At 63.2% G+C, this 18,251-nt stretch overlaps 3 protein-coding genes across 4 annotated transcripts; 1 reads left to right on the top strand and 2 right to left on the bottom strand.

The window, feature by feature from the left end:
- Window positions 1–3: 3 nt before the first annotated feature.
- Window positions 4–5,007, top strand: RCCD1 (RCC1 domain containing 1). The gene is made up of 7 exons (XM_021541852.3): window positions 4–188; window positions 586–934; window positions 3,590–3,711; window positions 3,880–3,984; window positions 4,106–4,258; window positions 4,397–4,426; window positions 4,632–5,007. Exons 1-7 carry the CDS (start codon window positions 32–34, stop codon window positions 4,772–4,774), a joined length of 1,059 nt encoding a protein of 352 aa, XP_021397527.2. The 5' UTR covers window positions 4–31; the 3' UTR covers window positions 4,775–5,007.
- A 746-nt stretch (window positions 5,008–5,753) lies between these two features.
- PRC1 (protein regulator of cytokinesis 1) lies at window positions 5,754–11,078 on the bottom strand. The gene is made up of 14 exons (XM_021541809.3): window positions 10,938–11,078; window positions 10,641–10,773; window positions 10,342–10,464; window positions 9,763–9,996; window positions 9,518–9,688; window positions 9,200–9,349; window positions 8,826–8,973; window positions 8,606–8,742; window positions 8,266–8,361; window positions 8,003–8,149; window positions 7,524–7,634; window positions 7,195–7,305; window positions 6,565–6,750; window positions 5,754–5,971 (listed from the first exon to the last, which is right to left on the bottom strand). The coding sequence occupies exons 1-14, from the start codon at window positions 10,961–10,963 to the stop codon at window positions 5,894–5,896; spliced, it is 1,851 nt and encodes a 616-aa protein (XP_021397484.1). The 5' UTR covers window positions 10,964–11,078; the 3' UTR covers window positions 5,754–5,893.
- Window positions 11,079–11,352: 274 nt separating this feature from the next.
- On the bottom strand, window positions 11,353–18,230 carry VPS33B (VPS33B late endosome and lysosome associated). 2 transcript variants are annotated; one of them, XM_021541806.2, is made up of 23 exons: window positions 18,092–18,230; window positions 17,881–17,961; window positions 17,752–17,810; window positions 17,613–17,662; window positions 17,390–17,457; window positions 17,155–17,200; window positions 16,748–16,842; window positions 16,374–16,478; window positions 15,976–16,072; window positions 15,773–15,850; window positions 15,344–15,417; window positions 14,442–14,528; window positions 14,278–14,368; window positions 14,031–14,105; window positions 13,672–13,736; window positions 13,553–13,607; window positions 13,429–13,475; window positions 12,989–13,121; window positions 12,666–12,739; window positions 12,029–12,130; window positions 11,806–11,881; window positions 11,626–11,742; window positions 11,353–11,475 (listed from the first exon to the last, which is right to left on the bottom strand). In XM_021541806.2, the coding sequence occupies exons 1-23, from the start codon at window positions 18,185–18,187 to the stop codon at window positions 11,396–11,398; spliced, it is 1,851 nt and encodes a 616-aa protein (XP_021397481.2). In that variant the 5' UTR covers window positions 18,188–18,230; the 3' UTR covers window positions 11,353–11,395. The 2 variants fall into 2 exon arrangements, with proteins under 2 accessions (XP_021397481.2, XP_021397480.2); XM_021541805.2 differs by having other exon boundaries at window positions 17,752–17,813; window positions 18,092–18,221.
- Between the last annotated feature and the right edge of the window lie 21 nt (window positions 18,231–18,251).

The raw sequence follows: 18,251 nt of genomic DNA, 5'->3' as shown, positions 1-18,251 counted from the left end.
CGGCCCCTCCTCTGCCGGTGCCGCCCCAGCCATGGCGGCGCCCGCCGGTGTCTGGCTCGCGTTCGGGTTCAGCCCCGAGGAGGCGGCCGGGGAGCCGGGCCCGGGCCCGGGCCCGTGGCGGCTGGAGGCGGGCCCCGAGGGGATCTCCCGCGTGTGGCCCGCCTGGAGCTACGTGGTCGTGGAGACCGGTGAGCGCCGCCGGCTCGCGGTCCCGTCCCTCGGGGCCGGAGCGGCCCTTGGCCGGCCCGTGCCCGCTTCCCCCGGGATGGCCGGTCCCCTTCCCACCGTGCGCGGCCGCGCGCGGCTCCCCTGTTCGTCTTGTCCGCCCCTTCCCGCGGGATGGGACCCCCCAGCCCTGCCCCCGCGCCGGTTCCCCCGGGCTGCTCCCCGCCGGTTCCCCCGGTGACCGTCCCGTCCCGTGCCCCCGGACCCCGCGCTGTCCCCGTCCCGTGCCCCCGGACCCCGCGCTGTCCCCGTCCCGTGCCCCCAGACCCCGCGCCGTTCCCGTCCTGTGCCCCCAGACCCCGCGCCGTCCCCGTCCCGTGCCCCAGACCCCGGCGGGTCGCTGAGGTGCCGCCGCGGCAGGCGCGGGGCTGGAGGTGCGGAGCGCGGGGCTGCGGCGGCGGCTGCCGGGCTGGGCCGAGGCGCTGCCGTCCGAGACGCACCTGGTGCTGCGGGGCGCGGCGGCGGCCGGCGCCTGGCGGCGGGCGGCGGCGCTGGACGGAGCGCCGCGGGACGAGCCCGCCTGGAGCCGCGCGCTGCCGCCGCAGCCCCGCCAGCCGCTGCCGCTGCTGCCCGGCGGCTTCGCCACGCCGCGGCCGCCCTTCTTCACCGCGCTGCCGGCTGGCGTGCGGGCCCGGCGGCTGGTCCTGGGCACGGAACACGCCCTCGCACTGGGCGCCGCCGGGGAGGTCTTTACCTGGGGCGGCGGCAGGTGAGCAGGGCTGTGGGGACACGGGTGCGGGAGAGGGACGGCAGCGGGTGGGCCTTCAGGAGCTCCAGGACAAGCATTGTGCTGGTGCGATGCAGAGAGAACGATGGGGATGCAGAAGGGGCACAAGAGCACAGAAGGAATGTGGGGGAGATGGGGTGTCTTTCGGGGGCATGCAGGTCAGAGGGTGTCGGAATGGGGGTCACCTCAGGGGCTGAGCCCCCATTAGCCTGTGCACACTGCCTGGGGCCAGGATATGCCTCCTGACTTTCCCATGGGGGTGGACTTGGGAATGTTACATTACACCTGACAGAAGTATTGGGGTACCAGCTGCAGGTGCCCAGTGCTCATGCACATGCTGATGGAATCTGTCCCTCACCAGAGCCAGGTCCCCCTGGCGCAGGCATCCCAAATCAATGGCTACTCCTGGGGAGTGCTGGCCTGCCCATGCCCCTTTTCTCGCTGAGTCCACCCTTGCTGTCCCCATGGGTAGCCCTGTCTCCTCTCTAGATCTCTGGCTACTGACTCTGGCCTCTGCTCTGACTTTTGGCTCCCAAAGGACAGTCTCCGAGGACATTTGGGGTATATGACCATCAAGGTCCCTGCCCTGTCCCTGCTCCTCTGTAACTTGCCACACAACACCTGCTGGCAGCAAAGCTCTTGTGTTTCTGAACTGGAGATTGATTCCATCAGTCTGTGACAGTTCAGTGCCAGGTCCCTCTGGTACAGTGGGAGGGCAGTGAACCCCTTGGGAAGAGCCTCCAGCCCATGTCCTCCAGCAGGTGAACTTGGGTGCATTTAATGTCTGGTGCCACTGCTCAGTTTATTCTCACAAAGGTGTTTCTTTCTGTATTTCTTTTGGTTTAGAGTAAATTCTGGGAGGAAGTTTCTGAATGGAGTTTTTTAGAAAATAAATTCAAGTGGGCCCTCCCCTAAATTGGTTCAGGAAAAGATTTATTTGGAGAAAAGTGGAAAACTGTTTATTTAATAAGCAAAGTATTCACAAGTATAAAAAATGAATAATATTAAACAAATAAAAAATTTTGCTGTTCTAAAGAGATGGCATATTTAGAAAGCTTTTTTTGTGAGGTGTAGGTTGGCTTGCTTAGTCTTTTATTAGACTGTCTGGCTATGGAATGCAACATCCTAGGCTTTGGCAGGTTATAGGTGTGAGCTCTTGGTGTTCTTTTGGATTTTCAGTTTAGAGTAGGTTTGAACAGTTCTGAGAAAAAGAAAAATCATAGTCTAGGGAACTTCACAACTCAGCTAGCTAAAAAAAACTAACTAAAAAGCAAAGGAGAGCTTTCTCCTGCTCTCTGTTTGTGCTGCAGACAACACAGTCTAGGAGAAGGATGTGGGGGAGTGAGCGCAGTTTTTGAAAACAAACTTCATTTATTTTTTCCCTCTTTCACTCTCAGAACCAGTGTTAAAAGCGCAGAGCTTAATATCCAGCATAAACAGAACAGATTACTGGGGATATAAGCATCATAAAGTCACTCTAGGACAGTTGCTCACTAGGGGGTTGCCTGTGCATTTGCTGCCCCAGTCAGCAGCTTTTCCCAAAAGGTGTGGAGAGCCCAGTCGCAGGTCCCCCTGCCCGGGATCCCTGCGTTCTGCTGGTGCGTGAGGAGGCTTGGCCACAGGAGCAGGTTGTTCTCATCTGTGGAGTGGAGGGTTGCTGTGTTCCTCTTTGCTGCTTAGGGAAGACAAACCCAGCACTGATCATGTGTGACAGAGCTGCGTGCCCTGGCCCAGAGCCCTCCCTGATCTCATTGCTGAGGAACATTTTGCCCCGGTCCCTGCTCCTCGCCTGCTGGCTCCGGGCTAGCTGGCAGCAAACACAGCTCATGGCAACCATGACACTCAGTTTACGTCAGCAGTTGTTGCTTTGCAGACACTACGGTATTTAGTTCTTCCTGCCCTCCCTTCAGAGGAAAGGTTTCTACGTGAGGGGATGTGTACTTGAGGATTAACTTTCTTGGAATTTGGTTATTCAGCACAGCTGCAACTCCTCTCACACCAGTGTGTCCCACAGTGTGACAGCTGTGCTGTGTGATAGCCAGGTGCTGGCCCAGCCACCCGTTTGGAGTCCCTCTCTTGCTGCTGGCTGTGGGCAGCATTAGCCTCTCGTGATGGAGTGCCCAGAACCACTTTCCTGTTGCAGCATGGCCTTCCCTGCCCGTCAGCTTCCAGTGTCTGTTTGCCTCAGTCCTCTGCAGGTTTCCCATATGGAATGTGAAGAGCCGTTCCAGTGGCGTGCATCAGCACAGCTGTTGACATTCCTGAGCTGTCACGCTGAAGCTCCCCAGAGCACCACTCTGCAGTTGAACTGCTCCTCTCACCCCTGCAGCTCCTGCCAGCCCCTCCTGCTTCTGCCCCATCTTTGACAACTAAAGCCTGGTGCTGTGTCCCCCTGCTGCCCACACACCCCTGGCTGTAACTGTGGTGGTCTGCTGTTGGGCATCACTCTCTCACTGGCACTTGGCTTTTCCCTCTTGCTGGGGTTGGTTCTTCTGCTCAGCCGTGGTTGTTCCCTCAGCTGCTCTGGCTCTGCCAGCCTGGTGCTGGGTTGGTGGCAGCAGGAAGGGCTTGGTGGGGACTGTGGGCAGGAAGCAGCGGGCTGTGTGCGTGTCTGTCTGTCCCTCTGTGTCCCTGCAGGCATGGGCAGCTGGGCCACGGGCTGCTGGAGTCGGAGCTGCAGCCGCGGCTGGTGGAGGCACTGGCCGGGGTGCCCATGCAGGCGGTGGCGGCTGGCGGGTGGCACTCGGCCAGCGTGAGTGGTAAGGGCCGGGCTGGGCTGGCAGCTTGGCATGCTGCTGGCAGCACATGGCCCTGCTAGGGCCTGCCTTGGGGAGCGTGGGCTGTTGGTGTCCCTGGAGCACCCAGTGCTGCCAGGGAGCGCGGCCCAGGGCTGAGCTCTGCCTGGTGTGTTTCCCCCCACCCTGCAGAGGCTGGAGACCTGTACGTGTGGGGCTGGAACGAGTCAGGGCAGCTGGCTCTGCCCTCCAAGGCGCTGGCAGAGGAGCGAGCGCGAGATGAGGACGTGGGCACAGGTGAGTGCTGCTGGCCAGGCTGAGGCCAGGCTGGGCCGGGTTCCTGCACAGCCTCAGCAGCTCAGAGCAGGGCCAGCACGGTTCGAGCCTGTGAGCGATGCTGCTGGCACCTCTTCTGCAGGGAGCACTGAGCTGATGCCCCGCCGGGAGCAGCAGGCTCCCGAGGATGCTGCATTCATCTCCATCCAGGCGTTCCCGGCACTGCTGGACCTGCCGCAGGACCTGGAGGTCAGCGCGGTCAGCTGTGGCTCCCGACACACAGCCGTGGTCACACGTGAGTGTCCAGCGAGGCAGGGGTGCTGAGAGGTGCCAGGGCTCCCCAGGACCCACCTGGCAGTGCCCCGGGAGCAGGGGGAGGGCTGTGGGGATGGAGCTCAGTGGGTGCTGTCTGATGGTGCTGTCCCTGTTGCAGGAGGCGGGGAGCTCTACACCTGGGGCTGGGGTAAGTGGCACCTCTGCTTTGGGACTGTACAACCTGCCGGGAGCAGCTTCTGATTCCTGTTGTCTCATCCTTGGCTCTTCTGTCGCTGTACAAGTTCCATCTCTGCTGGGGACTCTTGTGTCCCTTCCTCACTCCCCACACACACCAGGAGCGATTGCCCTGTGAGGCCCCAGGGCCACGTTATGCCGTGACTGTGTGTCTGCAGGTAAATATGGACAGCTGGGACACGGGAACAACATCAGCTCTGACCAGGCACGCCGTGTTGAGCACCTGGTGGCCAAGGGGTTGCGTGTGGAGGAGGTGGTATGTGGGCCCTGGACCACCTATGTACGTGTGCGGGAGCCATGAGGGCCCCAGGACCCATGGGTGCTGCCAGAGTAGGATGAAGGCAGGCTCTGCAGGACTGGCTCCAGGACCGCTCCATCCTCAGGGCCAGGGCAGACAGCCCCCTGTAGCACAGGATGGGGCTGAGTTAGCCCACAGTGACCTGATGGACACGCTGCAGTAGGGCTGCAGCTGCATCAGGGCCAGGGACACCCTGGGACAGGCTGGATGTGTTTATTAAATTCACTTTTCTGTAAGGGCTGCAGTGTTGGTGTGTGCGAGATACGTTCCAGCACAGCCGGCTCCGGTGCAGCCGTCCTGGGGCGGGCTTTGTGTGACCACGGTGGTCACTCAGGGATGTTTGGCAGAGCGGCGCTGGCACAGAACTGAGGCCCGTTCTGCTCCTTTGGGGGTGCAGAGGAATTTGTGAGGGGCTGGGACACACAGCTGGAGCCGGGGACCCCCACCTGAGCCCGGAGGTGCCCCAGGCCGTGCGGTGCCACGGGCAGGGCGGAGAAGGAGCGCTGGGGATCCGGGCGCTGCGCTGGGGATCCGGGCGCTGCGCTGGGGATCCGGGCGCTGCGCTGGGGATCCGGGCGCTGCGCTGGGGATCCGGGCGCTGCGCTGGTTCTGCCCAAATAACCGTGCGGCCGGAGCGCATCGGCGCTCGGCCAATCAGAACACAGCTGCATGCGCGCTCGTTTGTTTCAGCCAATCGGGATTCGAATTGGGGCTGCGGTTTCAGCCAATCCGGATGAGCACTGGCAGTTCAGGGGGTTCTTTGGTCGATCAGGAAATTATTTGGCCTGCTTTTGTCTGGCCAATCACCGCACGGTGTCCAGTTTATTTGGCCAATCAGGACGCAGATTGCGGCTGCCGGACTTGGCCAGAAAAATATGCGCGCTGAGCGCCACTTCTGATTGGCTGATGCTGATGGGCACGCCCCGCAGTCGGGTTGCCCCGCCCCTCCCACCGCGCCCCGTGCCGGTCTCCGATCAGAGACTGGGGCTGTACAAGGACTTTATTCACAACATCTAGACGTTTTTTTTTAAATAAAAGCACATTTCTAAAGCAGCAGCGGAGGGGAGGGTTGTCCGGGAGCGGGCGGTGCTGCAGGCCCTGCACTGCTGCCGGGCCAGGGCCTCACCACGCGGCATTGTTGGTGGTGGAGTTGAGAACATGGGAAGTGCTTTCAAAGCTGGAAGCCTTTGAAAGTTGGCGCTGTGGAAACAAGAAGTGGGGAAAGGAGAGGGATGAGGGAAGGGAGGGGGCTGCTGCCTCAGTTCAGTGCGGACAGAGAGAGGCAAGCCAGGCTGCCAAAAGGAGATGGAATACAAATTAATATGGGAGCTATTTATGGGACCTATCTATGGGAGCTTGTAGCCAATTAACATTAATGCCTTTCTTTACTAAAATTTATAAAGGGTAAAAAACTTCTGGTAGCGCCACACAGAGGTAAATCTCTGGCTCAGCCCAGCCTGATGGGAGGACAGAGGCTGCCCAGGGCCCCCCAAGGTCGCCCACCCTGAGAGAGGAAAGCAGCCCCCCTTGAGCCTCTGCTCACTCCACCCTCGGGGCTGTGCCCTGGAGCTGTCCCTGCCCAGCTGTGTCCCTGTGCTCTGGGCTGGTGGCCTGTCCCCATGGCTGCTCAGGGCCCTCTGCCACCGGCTCCAAACTCAGTTTGGAGTTCTCCATGGGAGTCACAGGCAGGGGCAGGAGCAGCCCGAGAGAGGACATTGGGGGAGAGCGGGGGACACGGGGGAGCAGAGGTCCTGTGCTGTGCAGCGGGGGGTGGGTTAGAAGAGGTGAATTACCGCAAACTCAGAATAGGTGCTGGCAACAGAACTAACGCTGTGGTTACGCTGGGCAGGGGCTCTGGGGGTGCACCCACCGCTCAGGGTGGTTCCGTCCAGCTGGGACATGTTCTCCTTGTTCTGCTCCCTCAGCCTGCGTCGGGGGGGCTTCGCTGCCGTGCGAGTGGGGGTCCGGGCCCGGCTGAACTGTGGGAAGAGTTTGGGGACAGTTAAGGGATGCAGGAATTGAGCAGAGGCAGGAGAGCTGCAGCAGCTTTGGTACCCATCGCTCCGAGGAGCCAGAGCAGTGCCAGGCTCCAGGAGCTCTCCAGACTATGGGGTCCAATTCTGGCCCCTGAAACATTCAGCACAGAATGACAGAATCCTGCAATGATGTGGGTGGGAAGGGACTTCGAAGCCCATCTCATTCCATCCCCCTGCCATAGGCAGGGATGCCTCATTAGACAAGGATGCTCAGTCCTCCCTCAGGTCCCAGAAACACCCCAGCAGGATGGCAGTAGCCCCACAGAGCAGAATGCAGACAAACAGGGGCTCAGCAGGGGAGGCAGTGCACCATGGGGTGATAGCAAGAGGAGCTGCACCACCTCAGCTCAGCTGCCCCTTCCAGCCCAGCCCCGGGCAGGGACTCACCTTCTTCCCGGAGGGTGGCAACCGAGTTGTGGGTGAGTGGGAGACGGCTCCCCCGAAGGCTGAGCGAACAGTGCTGTTGGATGTGGTGCTGGCACTGAAGGTGCCGTGCAGCTGAGGAGAAAGCAGGGCACACGTCACACAAGACATCTTCCCACGCGGCTGCAGTGCCCGGCCCCTCCCCAGGGCCAGCCCAGGGCCGTGCTCCAGCCCAGGGAGAGATCGGCTCCAGGTGGGCCCCAGCCAGCCCAGGGCTGTGCTCCAGGCAGGGAGAGCTCCAGGCAGGGAGGGCTCGGCTCCAGGCAGGCCCCTGCTCTGCAGGGACATTTTACCTTGCTTGCTTTGGCGGGGGTGTGGGGGCTGAGCATGCGCCGCTTGATGGGTGTCCGTGGGGCGCTGCCGTAGAGCATCTCTGCCTCCATTTCCCGGCTCTTCTTCAGGTGCTGTGGGACACAGCTGCACTTACACACCAGAGCACCACGGAGCTGGTGTGTCTGTGTGACACTGCCTGTGGGCACTGCCCTGCTGGCAGCCCAGCACAGCCACACAGCAGGAACTTCATCAGAGATTGACAGGTATCCAGAGCCAAGTGTCACCTCTGGCACAGCTGGGGCCAGAAAGGGCCTTGGCCCACGCAGATGTGACAGCAACGGGCACCAGCCCCACTGCCTGCAGCTTCCAAGCTGGGAATGAGCAGGCAGAGCCCAGGGCAGTGGCTGGGGCCCAGCAGGGACACCCCTAGGCTGGTGTTCTTAGGCAGGAGCCAGGGACACTCCCAGGCAGAAGCCAGCGTGCTCAGCTCTGCACTCACCCGCTCCTGCTTCTCCTTCTCCTTCTCTAGACGGTACTGCTGCCACTGCTCTGACACATACTCCATGAACTGCTGCCCCTTCACCAGGAAAGCTCCCTTGAACTCCTCCTCCCAGGTCTGGACCTTCCTCTCCAGCTCCTCCTGCAGCTGATCAGAACATGAGGGCAGTGTAGGGGCTGCCCTAAACACAGGTGTCCCCACACCCAAGGATCCCTTTTTCTGTGTCAGTGGGACCACAGGTCCTTCCCCAGGGCTGGACCTACCCTAGACAGCGTCTTCTGCAGCTTTGCTCGCTGCTTCTCCTCCTTCAGAAGGTTTCCTCCTCGATTGGTGAAGCGGCTGGGGTCACTTGCTTTACTCTGGTAGAGAAGGGTGGTCAGGAGCGACACAAACACACCACCCAATCCCCTCAACCACATGTGATGAAGGCCCCAGAGAAGCCAGCCCTGCACAAACACCCCAGTGCTCAAAACACAGCACCTCATCCCTGTACTGGCCCATCACGGCTTCCCAGTGGCTCCCTGCTCCTTCCCAGAGCGCTCTCCCTTGGGAGCAGAGTTACACGCTGAGCCATGACCCCACATGTTCCAGCCTGGACAATACCTCCAGCTCCAGGAACAGCTTCCAGTTCTCCTCCCACTTCTGAACAGCCTCAAACAGATCTTTGTGTGTCTCGTAGTACATCTTCATCTTGCCCACCTCAGCGTCATGCAGCTCGAGCAGGCTCTCTGAGTAATCCTCTGGAAGGGCACAACAGCCAGGTCAGGGGGCTGCTGGAACCCCTGGATTCCTCCCCAGATCTGCCTGGATGGCCAGCACCCACCATCATAGAAGGGGCTGAACCTTTCCCTCTGCTCTTGGCTGTAGAAGCATTTGTCCCAGTAGTCAGCCAGCTCTGCCCGGATCGCGTGGATGACGGATTTCATGTTCCGCAGCTTCAGCTCCTCCAGACTGTCAACCTCCTGCTGCAGCTGTGCCGGGAGCAGAGCACAGGTCAGGGAGGAAGAGGGGAGAACAGGGCTCATCTTCTGCGTGAGCCGCTCTCTAGAATGAGGCAGCTGCCAGCACCAACCTCCAGCACCTCCCTCCAAGCAGGCAGAATTTGGCCAGAATTTGGTCTCCCTGAGCAACCAGGAGCGTGAGATCCCAGAGCTGCTGCCCCCAGCCCTCCCTCCACAAGCACAACAGGGCTCTTACAGCTCTCCTGGTTCGCGCCCTGGACCCGGCCAGGTGCACGGCCGAGGCCTGTCTCTCCTCCTCGGGGATCTGCAGCCTTTCCCAGAGCGCGAGGATCCTGGTGCGCAGCTCCGCGCACACTGCCTCGTTCAGGGCCCGCCGGGCTTCCAGCTGCACCGAGAGGGAGCGGGTATCAGCCCGAGCCTGCCGCGCCCGCGGGGCCGTGCCGGCACGCCAGAGCTCCCCAGCGGCCCGTGTTCGGACACACAGCCTCGCCAGAGCCCAGCGCCCGCTCTCGACACGGCGGCAGCCACAGCACTGCCTCAGAGCACAACAGACCTGCTGCAGCAGCGTCTGCAGGGCCACAATGTTGTCCTGGGACAGGCAGAATGCCTCCTCATCCTCACACACCACGTCCCGCTCAAAGCTGGTGTCCGGAGTGTGGTCCAGCTCCTCCATGAGCAGAATGATCTGACGCTTGTTGGTGACAAATTCTTCCCGCCTTTGCTCCTGAGGGCGAGGGTGGTGTCAGGAACCAGGGGCCCCTTGTGAGCCCCTCAGGCCCCCTGACCCTGCAGGCTCACCTTCAGGGTGCTGAGGGATGCCACATGGCGCCGGTAGCGGTCCAGGTCCTCCAGGCTGGGCACGCTGCCGGTGTCGATGGTGAACAGGGCTGTGCACAGGATATCACACAGGGCTCGGTCCTGTTCCTGCAGGGCCTTCAGCTCCTGCTTGCGGTCCCGCTTCTGCTTCTGCAGCACCTCCACACATGTGCGCAGGTTCTTCTCCATCTGCAGGATGGTGCTTTCCTCCTCTGTCTGCAAGGGGCCAGAAATCAGCTCTGTTCCAGACTTCTCCCACACCTGGCTCATGCTTCAGGTTTTTATGCAAAGCCCGGGGCCGCCAGGCCTGGGTCTGAGTGAGATGCTCCCCAGGAAGGTGCATGAACACCAGCAACACACAAAACAGTGTGCTGGAGAACACCACAAACCCCCTACCAGTGCTGGCCTGTGAGGGGCCACAAAGCCCTTAGCTCTACCAAGCTCCCAGAAAAGCAGTTTGGGATGGATATTTGCCTTCTAAGCTCTGGCCTCTTGGGACACCCAGGCAGAGGCCAGGCAGCAGCAGTGCTGCCAGAACAACACCAGGGTCCCACAGCTCACCTCAAAGGGGCCCAGCTGGAGCTCCCTGCACAGGGTGTCCAGCTCCTTCCGACACAGGGCAATGCTCTTCAGCAGCCGCTCCTTCAGGCTTTCCTCCTCCGCCACCATCATGTCCAGGAGACTCTGCGGCACAGGTGTGGTCAGAGGCAGGGCAGCCCGGGGCTGCACGGGGCGAGGGCGGAGAGCGGCAACAGCCGGGCGGAGACCCCCGGTGCTCCCCGCAGAGCCGGCCCCGCGCTGGGCGGGTCCCGGGCTGCCGCTGCGCGGCTCAACAGAAGAACCGGTGACGCCGCGCTCACCTTGATGTGCTTCCGGACCACGTCCGTGCGCTCCAGGCGCTGCTCCTCGGGAATGCCGATCTCTTCCCAGATGTCCCGCAGCGCCGCCATGGCCCGGTTCAGGCAGGACACGGCCTCGGCCGCCAGCACCTCGCTGGGCACGGCGGGCCGTCAGCGGCGGCGGCGGCTCGGGGCCCGAGAGCCTCCGCCCGTCCCGCCGGGACCGCCCGCCCCGGCGCGCAGCGCTTGCACCCAGCTGTGCCCGCAGCCCGGTTCCCCCCGGTTCCCCGTTCCCGTTCATGTTTCCCGGTCCCGCACCTTTTCCTGGTCGCTCCGCGCTCCATCGCCGCCGCTCCGCCGATTCGAACTCCCCCCGCCCGCGCTGATTGGCTGCCGCGCCGCCGCGGCCCCGCCCACAACCGCCAACCGGGCCGCGCCCCCGCCCAGCCACCAGCCAATGGTAGCGCAGAGCCTTGAGCGCTTCCAGCCAATCCGCAGCGAGACCGCCGCCGCCTCCTGCGCGGTAACGGCGCCCCCGCGCGCCTGCATCCGGCAGCGCGCCGTGACCGCGCCCGGGCGGGGCCCGCGCGTCCCCGGGAGCCGCCAGCGCGTGCCCGCGCCGGCGCGTCCCCGGAAGCTGCCCGCGCGTGCCCGTCCCGATTCAGGGCCGCGCCGGTCCCGGGGGGCCGCGCTCCCGCAGTGCCCGGCCGCACACAGACAGCCGCAGGCCGGGTCGGTGTGAGCACGGATCTTTACTGGCGCGCTGCCCACGGGGCTCAGGCCTTGGCCTCGATCGTGGCCTCCATCATGCGGGCGCTGTTGGTGATGGCCGTGGTCAAGAAGATGAACTTGTACCCTGCAGGGAAGGCGCGTTGGTGCCCCGGCAGCGCTGCGGGCAGCACCGGCACTGCCGGCCCGTGCCCGCGGGCTCCACTCGCCGAGCAGAGCACAGAGCCCGCCTGGCTTCGAGCTGCGGCGGCTCCTGCCCGCTCCAGGCGGCCCCTACCTTGCTCCTTGCCCAGGAAGCGCAGCGCCGCGATTTCTGAGAAGGTGCAGCCCCCCAGGAAGACGGCGAGGACAACGCGCTGGGACTCCCCGGCAGGGCTGTCCTCCGCAGTGCTGTCTGCAAGGGCAGGGTGCTGTAGGCCGTGCCGGCTGCCGGCCCCGCCGCCCGGCCCCCCAGTACCTGAGACGCAGAACTCGTTGCCGTTGAGCAGCCGCACTACCTCCTCCAGGCCCTGCCAGCTCCGGCGCTCCAGCACCTGGGGGTCAGTGCAGGCTCAGGCTGGCTCTGGGCACGGCCCAGCGCTCGGAGCAGCGGCACCATCGGCCCCAGCCCTGGGCAGAGCCCTGCTGCGCTCCCCAGGCGAGGCAGGGCTGCGGGATGTGCCCACAGTGGACGGGCTCACCTGCTCGATGATTTTGCAGCTCAGGGGCACGTAGGCCCCGCCAAAAACATAGGCCATGTCCCGAGGCATTTTGAGGTCGTACTCGCCATCCAGCCGAGGGATCTGCGGTGACAGGGGACACCAGGGGTACAGGACCAGGCTGCCTGGGGCCTCACTGCCCCTCAGAGGTGCAGGGGTGAGGAGAGACAAATGCTTGGAGCACGGCTCCGTCCCCACCTCCTGCCCCACCATCACATGGCCTGGGTGGGCTGTGCAGCAGGAGCCAGGGACAGAACTGTCCCTGAAATGCCCCAGAAACGTCACCTTGCCAGCAGCCTAGGACCTCTGCCTCAGGATGGAGGACACAGGGCTGCCTGCCCAGTGCCACTGCTGTCTGAAGGGGGCAAGGAAAGGCCCAGTGCTGCTCCACACTCACAGGGCGCAGGACCAGGGCAGAGTGGGGGAAGCACAGAGGGCAGGAAAGCTGGCAGTGGCCCCCAGCCCCCAGGAGAAGCCCGCAGGCTGCCTGGAGCAGCTGCAGCAGCTCTGGCCCTGAGCTGTGTCCCCCTGCGGTACCAAACCTGCAGCCTGGGCACAGGCTAGCAGAGCTCTCTGCTCTGTGGGCAGTGTGGCCAGCCAGCACCCCTTGAGGACATACCAACCCCAGCTTCTTGCTTATGGCTCGGAAATTACTCTTCCTGGCCAAAGAATTGAATGCATCAGTGATCTTTCCTGGAAAACATGACGAGGAGAAACACCTTAAGAGGCTCTGCCTGGATCCCAGCCCAGGCTGGCAGAGGTGTGCAGAGCTGTGTGTTCTGGAGAATGGCTGTGGTGGCTGCCAGCTCCGGTGCCCCCAGGGCAGAGCCCACTGCCCTGCCTGCAGCACCATCGCTGGGGACACGCTTGCCACATGCCTCCAGCCAGCTCTGGGCCAGCAGCTGCCCTTCCCAGGCTGCCAGGGACACGGGGCAGGCTCACCTGCGGCACGGTCTGTCACCAGCTTGCTGACTTTGCTCTCCACGGCTGTCAGGGTCTCCCCAGCTGACTGCTCAGTCAGCAGCCCGATGCGCTTGAGGTTGTGGAAGGTCAGCAAGTGCTCGGGCCCATAGCTCTGTGAACGGGGCAGCAGCGTCAGTGTGGGCCTGTCTGCCAGCACGGGAAGCAGACAGGCTGTGCCCTCTGCGGCGAGGCACAGGGGACACTGTGACAGAGCCCCTCTGTGCTCAGAGCCCCCAGCAAACACAGCGCAGGCGCAGGTGGAGCTGGGGCTCACGGTGAGCCTGTGCAGGCAGGGTCTGTCCTGCAGACACCCAGGCGTGCTGGGGCTCAGCCCCAGGAGCGCTGCTGCCCAGCGCCTCGTGGCCAGGAGCGCAGGGAGGGGACCCTACCCTTGCCCAGCAGTGACTCCTGGCCCTCACCTGCAGGTACTGGGTTTTCAGGGAGCGGTAGTCCTTGGGGATGAGACCTGTGGGGAGCACCAGGTGAGCCCCGTGCCCGGGCTGGGGCTCGGTGGCCCTGCTGGCCCAGCAGAGCGTTGCTCACCGTTCTCCGTGATGGACAGGAGGCACATGAGGCGCAGACTCTCCACGGGGGACACCTGTGGGGAGCGGGACTCAGCGGGGCAGGGCGGGGCGGCTCAGCAGGCGTCCCCGTGCTCTCACCTGCCGGTCAATGTGCTCTTCGATGAAGCTGGTGCTCTCACGGACGTCAAAGCCCTCCAGCAGCGCTGCGGCAGGGGCACAGACAGCATCAGCCCAGGGCTCTTGCCAGCCCGCTGAGCTGGGCTGTGAGCTCCGCTGCCCTCCCAACACCCCAGGGAATGGGGCCCCCACCCCAGCACACGTTCTCTCTCAGAGAGCGCAGCCTGACCCTACCTAGGATCTTGACACAACCCCAGAAAAAGAGGCTGGGAGGATGTGGCCAGGCAGGGAACACCCAGGCATGAGGCTGCCTGGGCCTGGGGCAAGCCAGGCCGTGGGTCAGACTGGGGCGGGGTGGGCACAGATGGAGCAGCACTCACAGTGTTCAGCCTTGATGGTCTCTTGGAAGTCCTGCTTGGTTTTCTTTTTCATGATAGACTCACAGGCACCAATATCTACACAGCCAAGAGACAGAGCAGCTTTGGAGGGGAAAGGGCTCTGCAGGCACTATTAGCACATGCCAACAGCCCCTGCCCTGCCGGGCCCATCCAGGACCCCCAAGCCCCTGCCTTCCCCGCAGCCCCGGCACGCGCGGTACAGCCGAGGGCCCCTCCCCCAGGTTCCTACGCAGGCTCAGCAGGCGATGCTCCTGCTTCAGTCCCTTCAGCTCCTGGGACACGAAGTCCTTCATCTGCTTGATGTCCATGCCCCGGCGCCGCTGCGGGAGGGAGAGCAGGGGTCGTGGCCGGGCTGCGAGGGACGGTGCCACGCGCGTGCCGGGGGACACTCACGTCGTATTGCGCCTGCAGGTTCCGTGACTTCTGGCTCAGGAAGCCAAACACGCTGGAGAAGTGCTCGTTCCGGATCTGGCTGAACACCTGGGGAAGCACCACAGCTGCCAGGGCCCGGCTGGCTGCAGCCCTGGAGACAGAGCCCAGGGCCCATGCTCGCACAACCCGCGGGCCACGTGCCACCCCATGCCCCGGAGCCCTGGCTGGCAGCACAGCAGTGCCAGTGTGTCCCTCTGAGCCCAGCCACAGCTGATCTGAGACATGCTCCTCAGGGATCAGCCCTGATGTCCTGGGTCCTCCCAGCTCAGCAGAAACACTCTTGCTAGGAACCACCTCCTGCTTTTTAATGAACAGCCTGGGAAACTTATTTTTGTAACCCGAGTAAAAACCCACATGGAGTAATATTTTCATTTTCAAATTCCATAGTAAAAATACAACCTGAATTGTGGCCAGGATGGAAAATAACTATGAACCCCATGACTCAACAGGAGGCTCTTCTGTATTCCTTTTCTATTCTTTTGATTCCCCCCTCATTCCCCACCTTGACCTCCATGTAGATATTTTTGGGTTGATTTTGATGTGGATTCATTGATTTATATTTTTTTTTTGCTTTTTATCTGTGTGCTTTAACAATTTAGAACTTTGCCAATGAATTTTGTCATGCTGCAGCTTTTACATTAAACCTGTTTTTGCAGATGCCTTTGCTGGGGATTCCTTCAGTGACCTTAAAACACTCATTTGTGACACAGCCCTGCATGCAGGGACTCTGGCAGGTTCAGAAGTGGAGCTGCACCAGGTTTCTCTGGTCTCTGTGCCTGAATCCATGCTCCAAGCAGCCTCCAGCTGCTCAAGCTTAGGGGAGGGAATGCTCCACTGTGCCTCCTCCCACCAAGGGGACTCACTTTGTCCTGGGAATTGAGCAGCACTTTAATACTCTTGTCAGAAGAGGTGACATCTGGCCCAAAATCCACACTGCCTGCAGGGAAAAATGGAGAGCTGCTTTGTCCCACGTGCACGAGCCCTGCTGTAAGAGGCAGCAGAGACAGGGAGGGGGGTACCAGCCCAGTCACTTGGTCAAAGTGAGGACTCTCTGTGAATGACCTCCAGCAGCACCCCACGCTGGGACTGCCCCTGTGGGAACAGCACGGTGCCAGACAATGCCAGGCACAAACCCTGCAGACGCTGGCCAGGTGAGTGCAGAGCCCCGTGCTGTGAGCACAGAGCCCCAAGCTGTGAATGCAGAGCCCTGAGTGAAGAGCCCTGAGCTGCCCTGCTGTGAGCACAGAGCCCTGAGGTGTGAGCACAGAGCCCCAGGCACAGAGGTCACGTACCACACTTGATGCGGAAGGTGTCGTCCACCAGCCCCTCGTAGACCACTTGGGAGCAGAGTGCTGTCACGTAGTCGGTGTCTGCGGGGAGAGCCGGAGCCAGGCTGCCCTCTCGCTCCTCCTGCGGCCCCACACAGCCTTCCCTGCCCCTCGGGGAGATGTGCTGCCCACAGGCAGCCCTGGCCACTGCCCTTGCCTCAGCCCACCTCTGTCCATGAGGAAGACGTGTCCAATCTCGGGCTTCCTGCCCTGGCCTTCACTCTCGCTCTCTTCCTCCAAGTCCCGCCACAGCTCATAGCTCATCTGTGAGGGGCAGAGGGTGCCAGGGCGGGGAGCAGCCCCAGGCTCCCACCAAGGGCCCTGGCACACAGCAGGGCTGACAGCCAAGGTCAGGCACAAATGCTCCGTGCCTCGGGGCACAGGGGCTCCGCCACACCGAAGTGAGCCCCTCCGCTGCCCACCTTGGCATACAGGACCCCCAAAAGCCTGCCCAGGAGGAGGCACAGCGCAGAGACACCTCTGTGATGTGCTGCCCTGTGGCTGATGGGGTCCAGGTCCCTGCAGCCCTGATGGGGACCCAGGGGACCCCTGGTGCCAGCCACACCTTAGCACAGCGGCCAATGCCGTAAGTCCTCCCAAAGGGGCCGTAAAGGGAGCTCAGCAACTGCAGGGCTCTGGCGACTGGGTTGATCCAGCGGTGATCTCCCTCCTGCGGGACGAGGCAGCGAGTGTGGGCAGCTGGCTGGCAAGGACTGCCACAGCTGGGGTTGGGCTGGGCACGGAGCTGGGAGCTTCATCCCAGGCACTCAGCAGGAACTGCCCCACAGAAGCTGCCCCTGGGGAGTCCACGGGGCCCGTGCTGCAGGCTGAGGGCTGAGCAGGGTGCCACACGCCTCATCCCTAGCAGCACCTTGTCCCCAGCCCCAGTGAGGCAGGAGGATGGGATGGGCTGTCACCCCAGCACAACGTCCCACTGACCAGGAAGTAGTCACGGAAGAACTCGGGCAGCTCCATGCTAATGATGTCCTCATCCAGGGGCAGCAGGTAGAAGGACCATTCATCGCAGGTGACATCTGTGTCCGGGACAGGGACAGCAACAGTTATGCAGCCCTGGGCAGGAAGAGCCCCAGAAATCACAGAAGCCCCAAAACAGGGCCTGTGGAGCTTCAGACAGGATGGGTGGCAGGACCCTCCTCTCCTCGGGCAGAAGAGAGGGGCTGATGCTGTGTGGGCACACTTGTCCTTTCAGGCCGGCAGCCAGCCTCGAGAGAACCCATGTTCCCTGCCCACCCTCCTGTCCCTGCCCGCACGGGGATCCCAGCACTGGGAGTTAACTGGGATCTCGCAGTGTCAGCTACCCTGAGCCAGCACTGCAGCCTACTCACCACCAAAGACCCCCTCTTCCTCCAGCACCATCTCGCAAGCATAGAACTGGAGGGGAAGGGAAGACCCTCAGGGCCAGGCAGGCTCTGAGCAGGAGGGGCCCAGCGCCTTCCCAGGTGTCACAACACTTGTGTTTACTTAAACTACAAACAAACGATTTTGGTGCCTATAGAACGGGTGGAAGGTGAAAAGGCTGGGCAGGCAGAGTGATGGGGGAACACTGTGGCTCCCACTGACCTTCTGGGGGCTGAAGATGATTTTGTACTTCCTGCTCCTCCCAGACATCTTGTCGGCGTTGACAATATCTGTGAACACCCCGCAGAGCCCCTGCACAGCTGCCCACCCGTCGGGCACCGCTCCCCCGGGCTGGCACAGCCCGCTCGCCCGGGCTCAGGGCACAGCCGTGAGGGGCTCGCCCAGCGCCCCTCGGGCCGGGCACGGCGGCAGGGGCCGCACTCACCGGCGATGAAGCGCATGGTCCGGACCCGCGGCCGCACCAGGAAGCAGAACCTGCGGCACGGAAAGGCCGCTGGGACCGGGCCGGGCCGCGGGGCTGCCCTGCCCGGCCCTGCCCAGTGCCCGGCCCGCGGGGCACTCACTGGTCGCTGGCGCCGGGGCCCGGCCGGGTCTCCACCTTGTACAGCTTGTCCACGTCGTGCTGCTGCAGGGACAGGTGCGGGTGGGCGCGGGCGGCGCGGGCGGGGCCGGCCCGAGCGGACCCGCGGTACCTTCAGGATGGACACGTTGGCGATGCGGTCCAGGGGGCTCATCAGGTCGGCCTCGATGAACAGGTCCTTCCTCCCGGGGAGCTGCGGGCGGGCGGGCATGGGCCGGCACCCGGCGGCTGCCCGGCCCGGCCCGGCCCTCCCGCGCCCGCCCCAGCGCCGGTGCCGCGGCTCCCCTCGCCCGCCCGCCCGCCGCGCGGTGCGCGCCCCGGACCTGCTCCAGCAGGTAGACGAGCTGGTCCCGCGCCAGCCGCTTCAGGATGCCGAAGTCCGGCGGCTCGGGCGCGTCGCGCTGCCCGGCCAGCGCCATGGCGGGAGCCGGCCCGCCACCGGAACGCCCGAGCGCGGGCGCGGCGCGGCCGGAACTCGGCGGC

Source organism: Lonchura striata, chromosome 11 (genome assembly GCF_046129695.1).
Source record: "Lonchura striata isolate bLonStr1 chromosome 11, bLonStr1.mat, whole genome shotgun sequence".
NCBI lineage: Eukaryota > Metazoa > Chordata > Aves > Passeriformes > Estrildidae > Lonchura > Lonchura striata.
The sequence above is the reverse complement of the archived record's forward strand: the minus strand, read 5'-3'. Positions and strand labels throughout refer to the sequence as shown.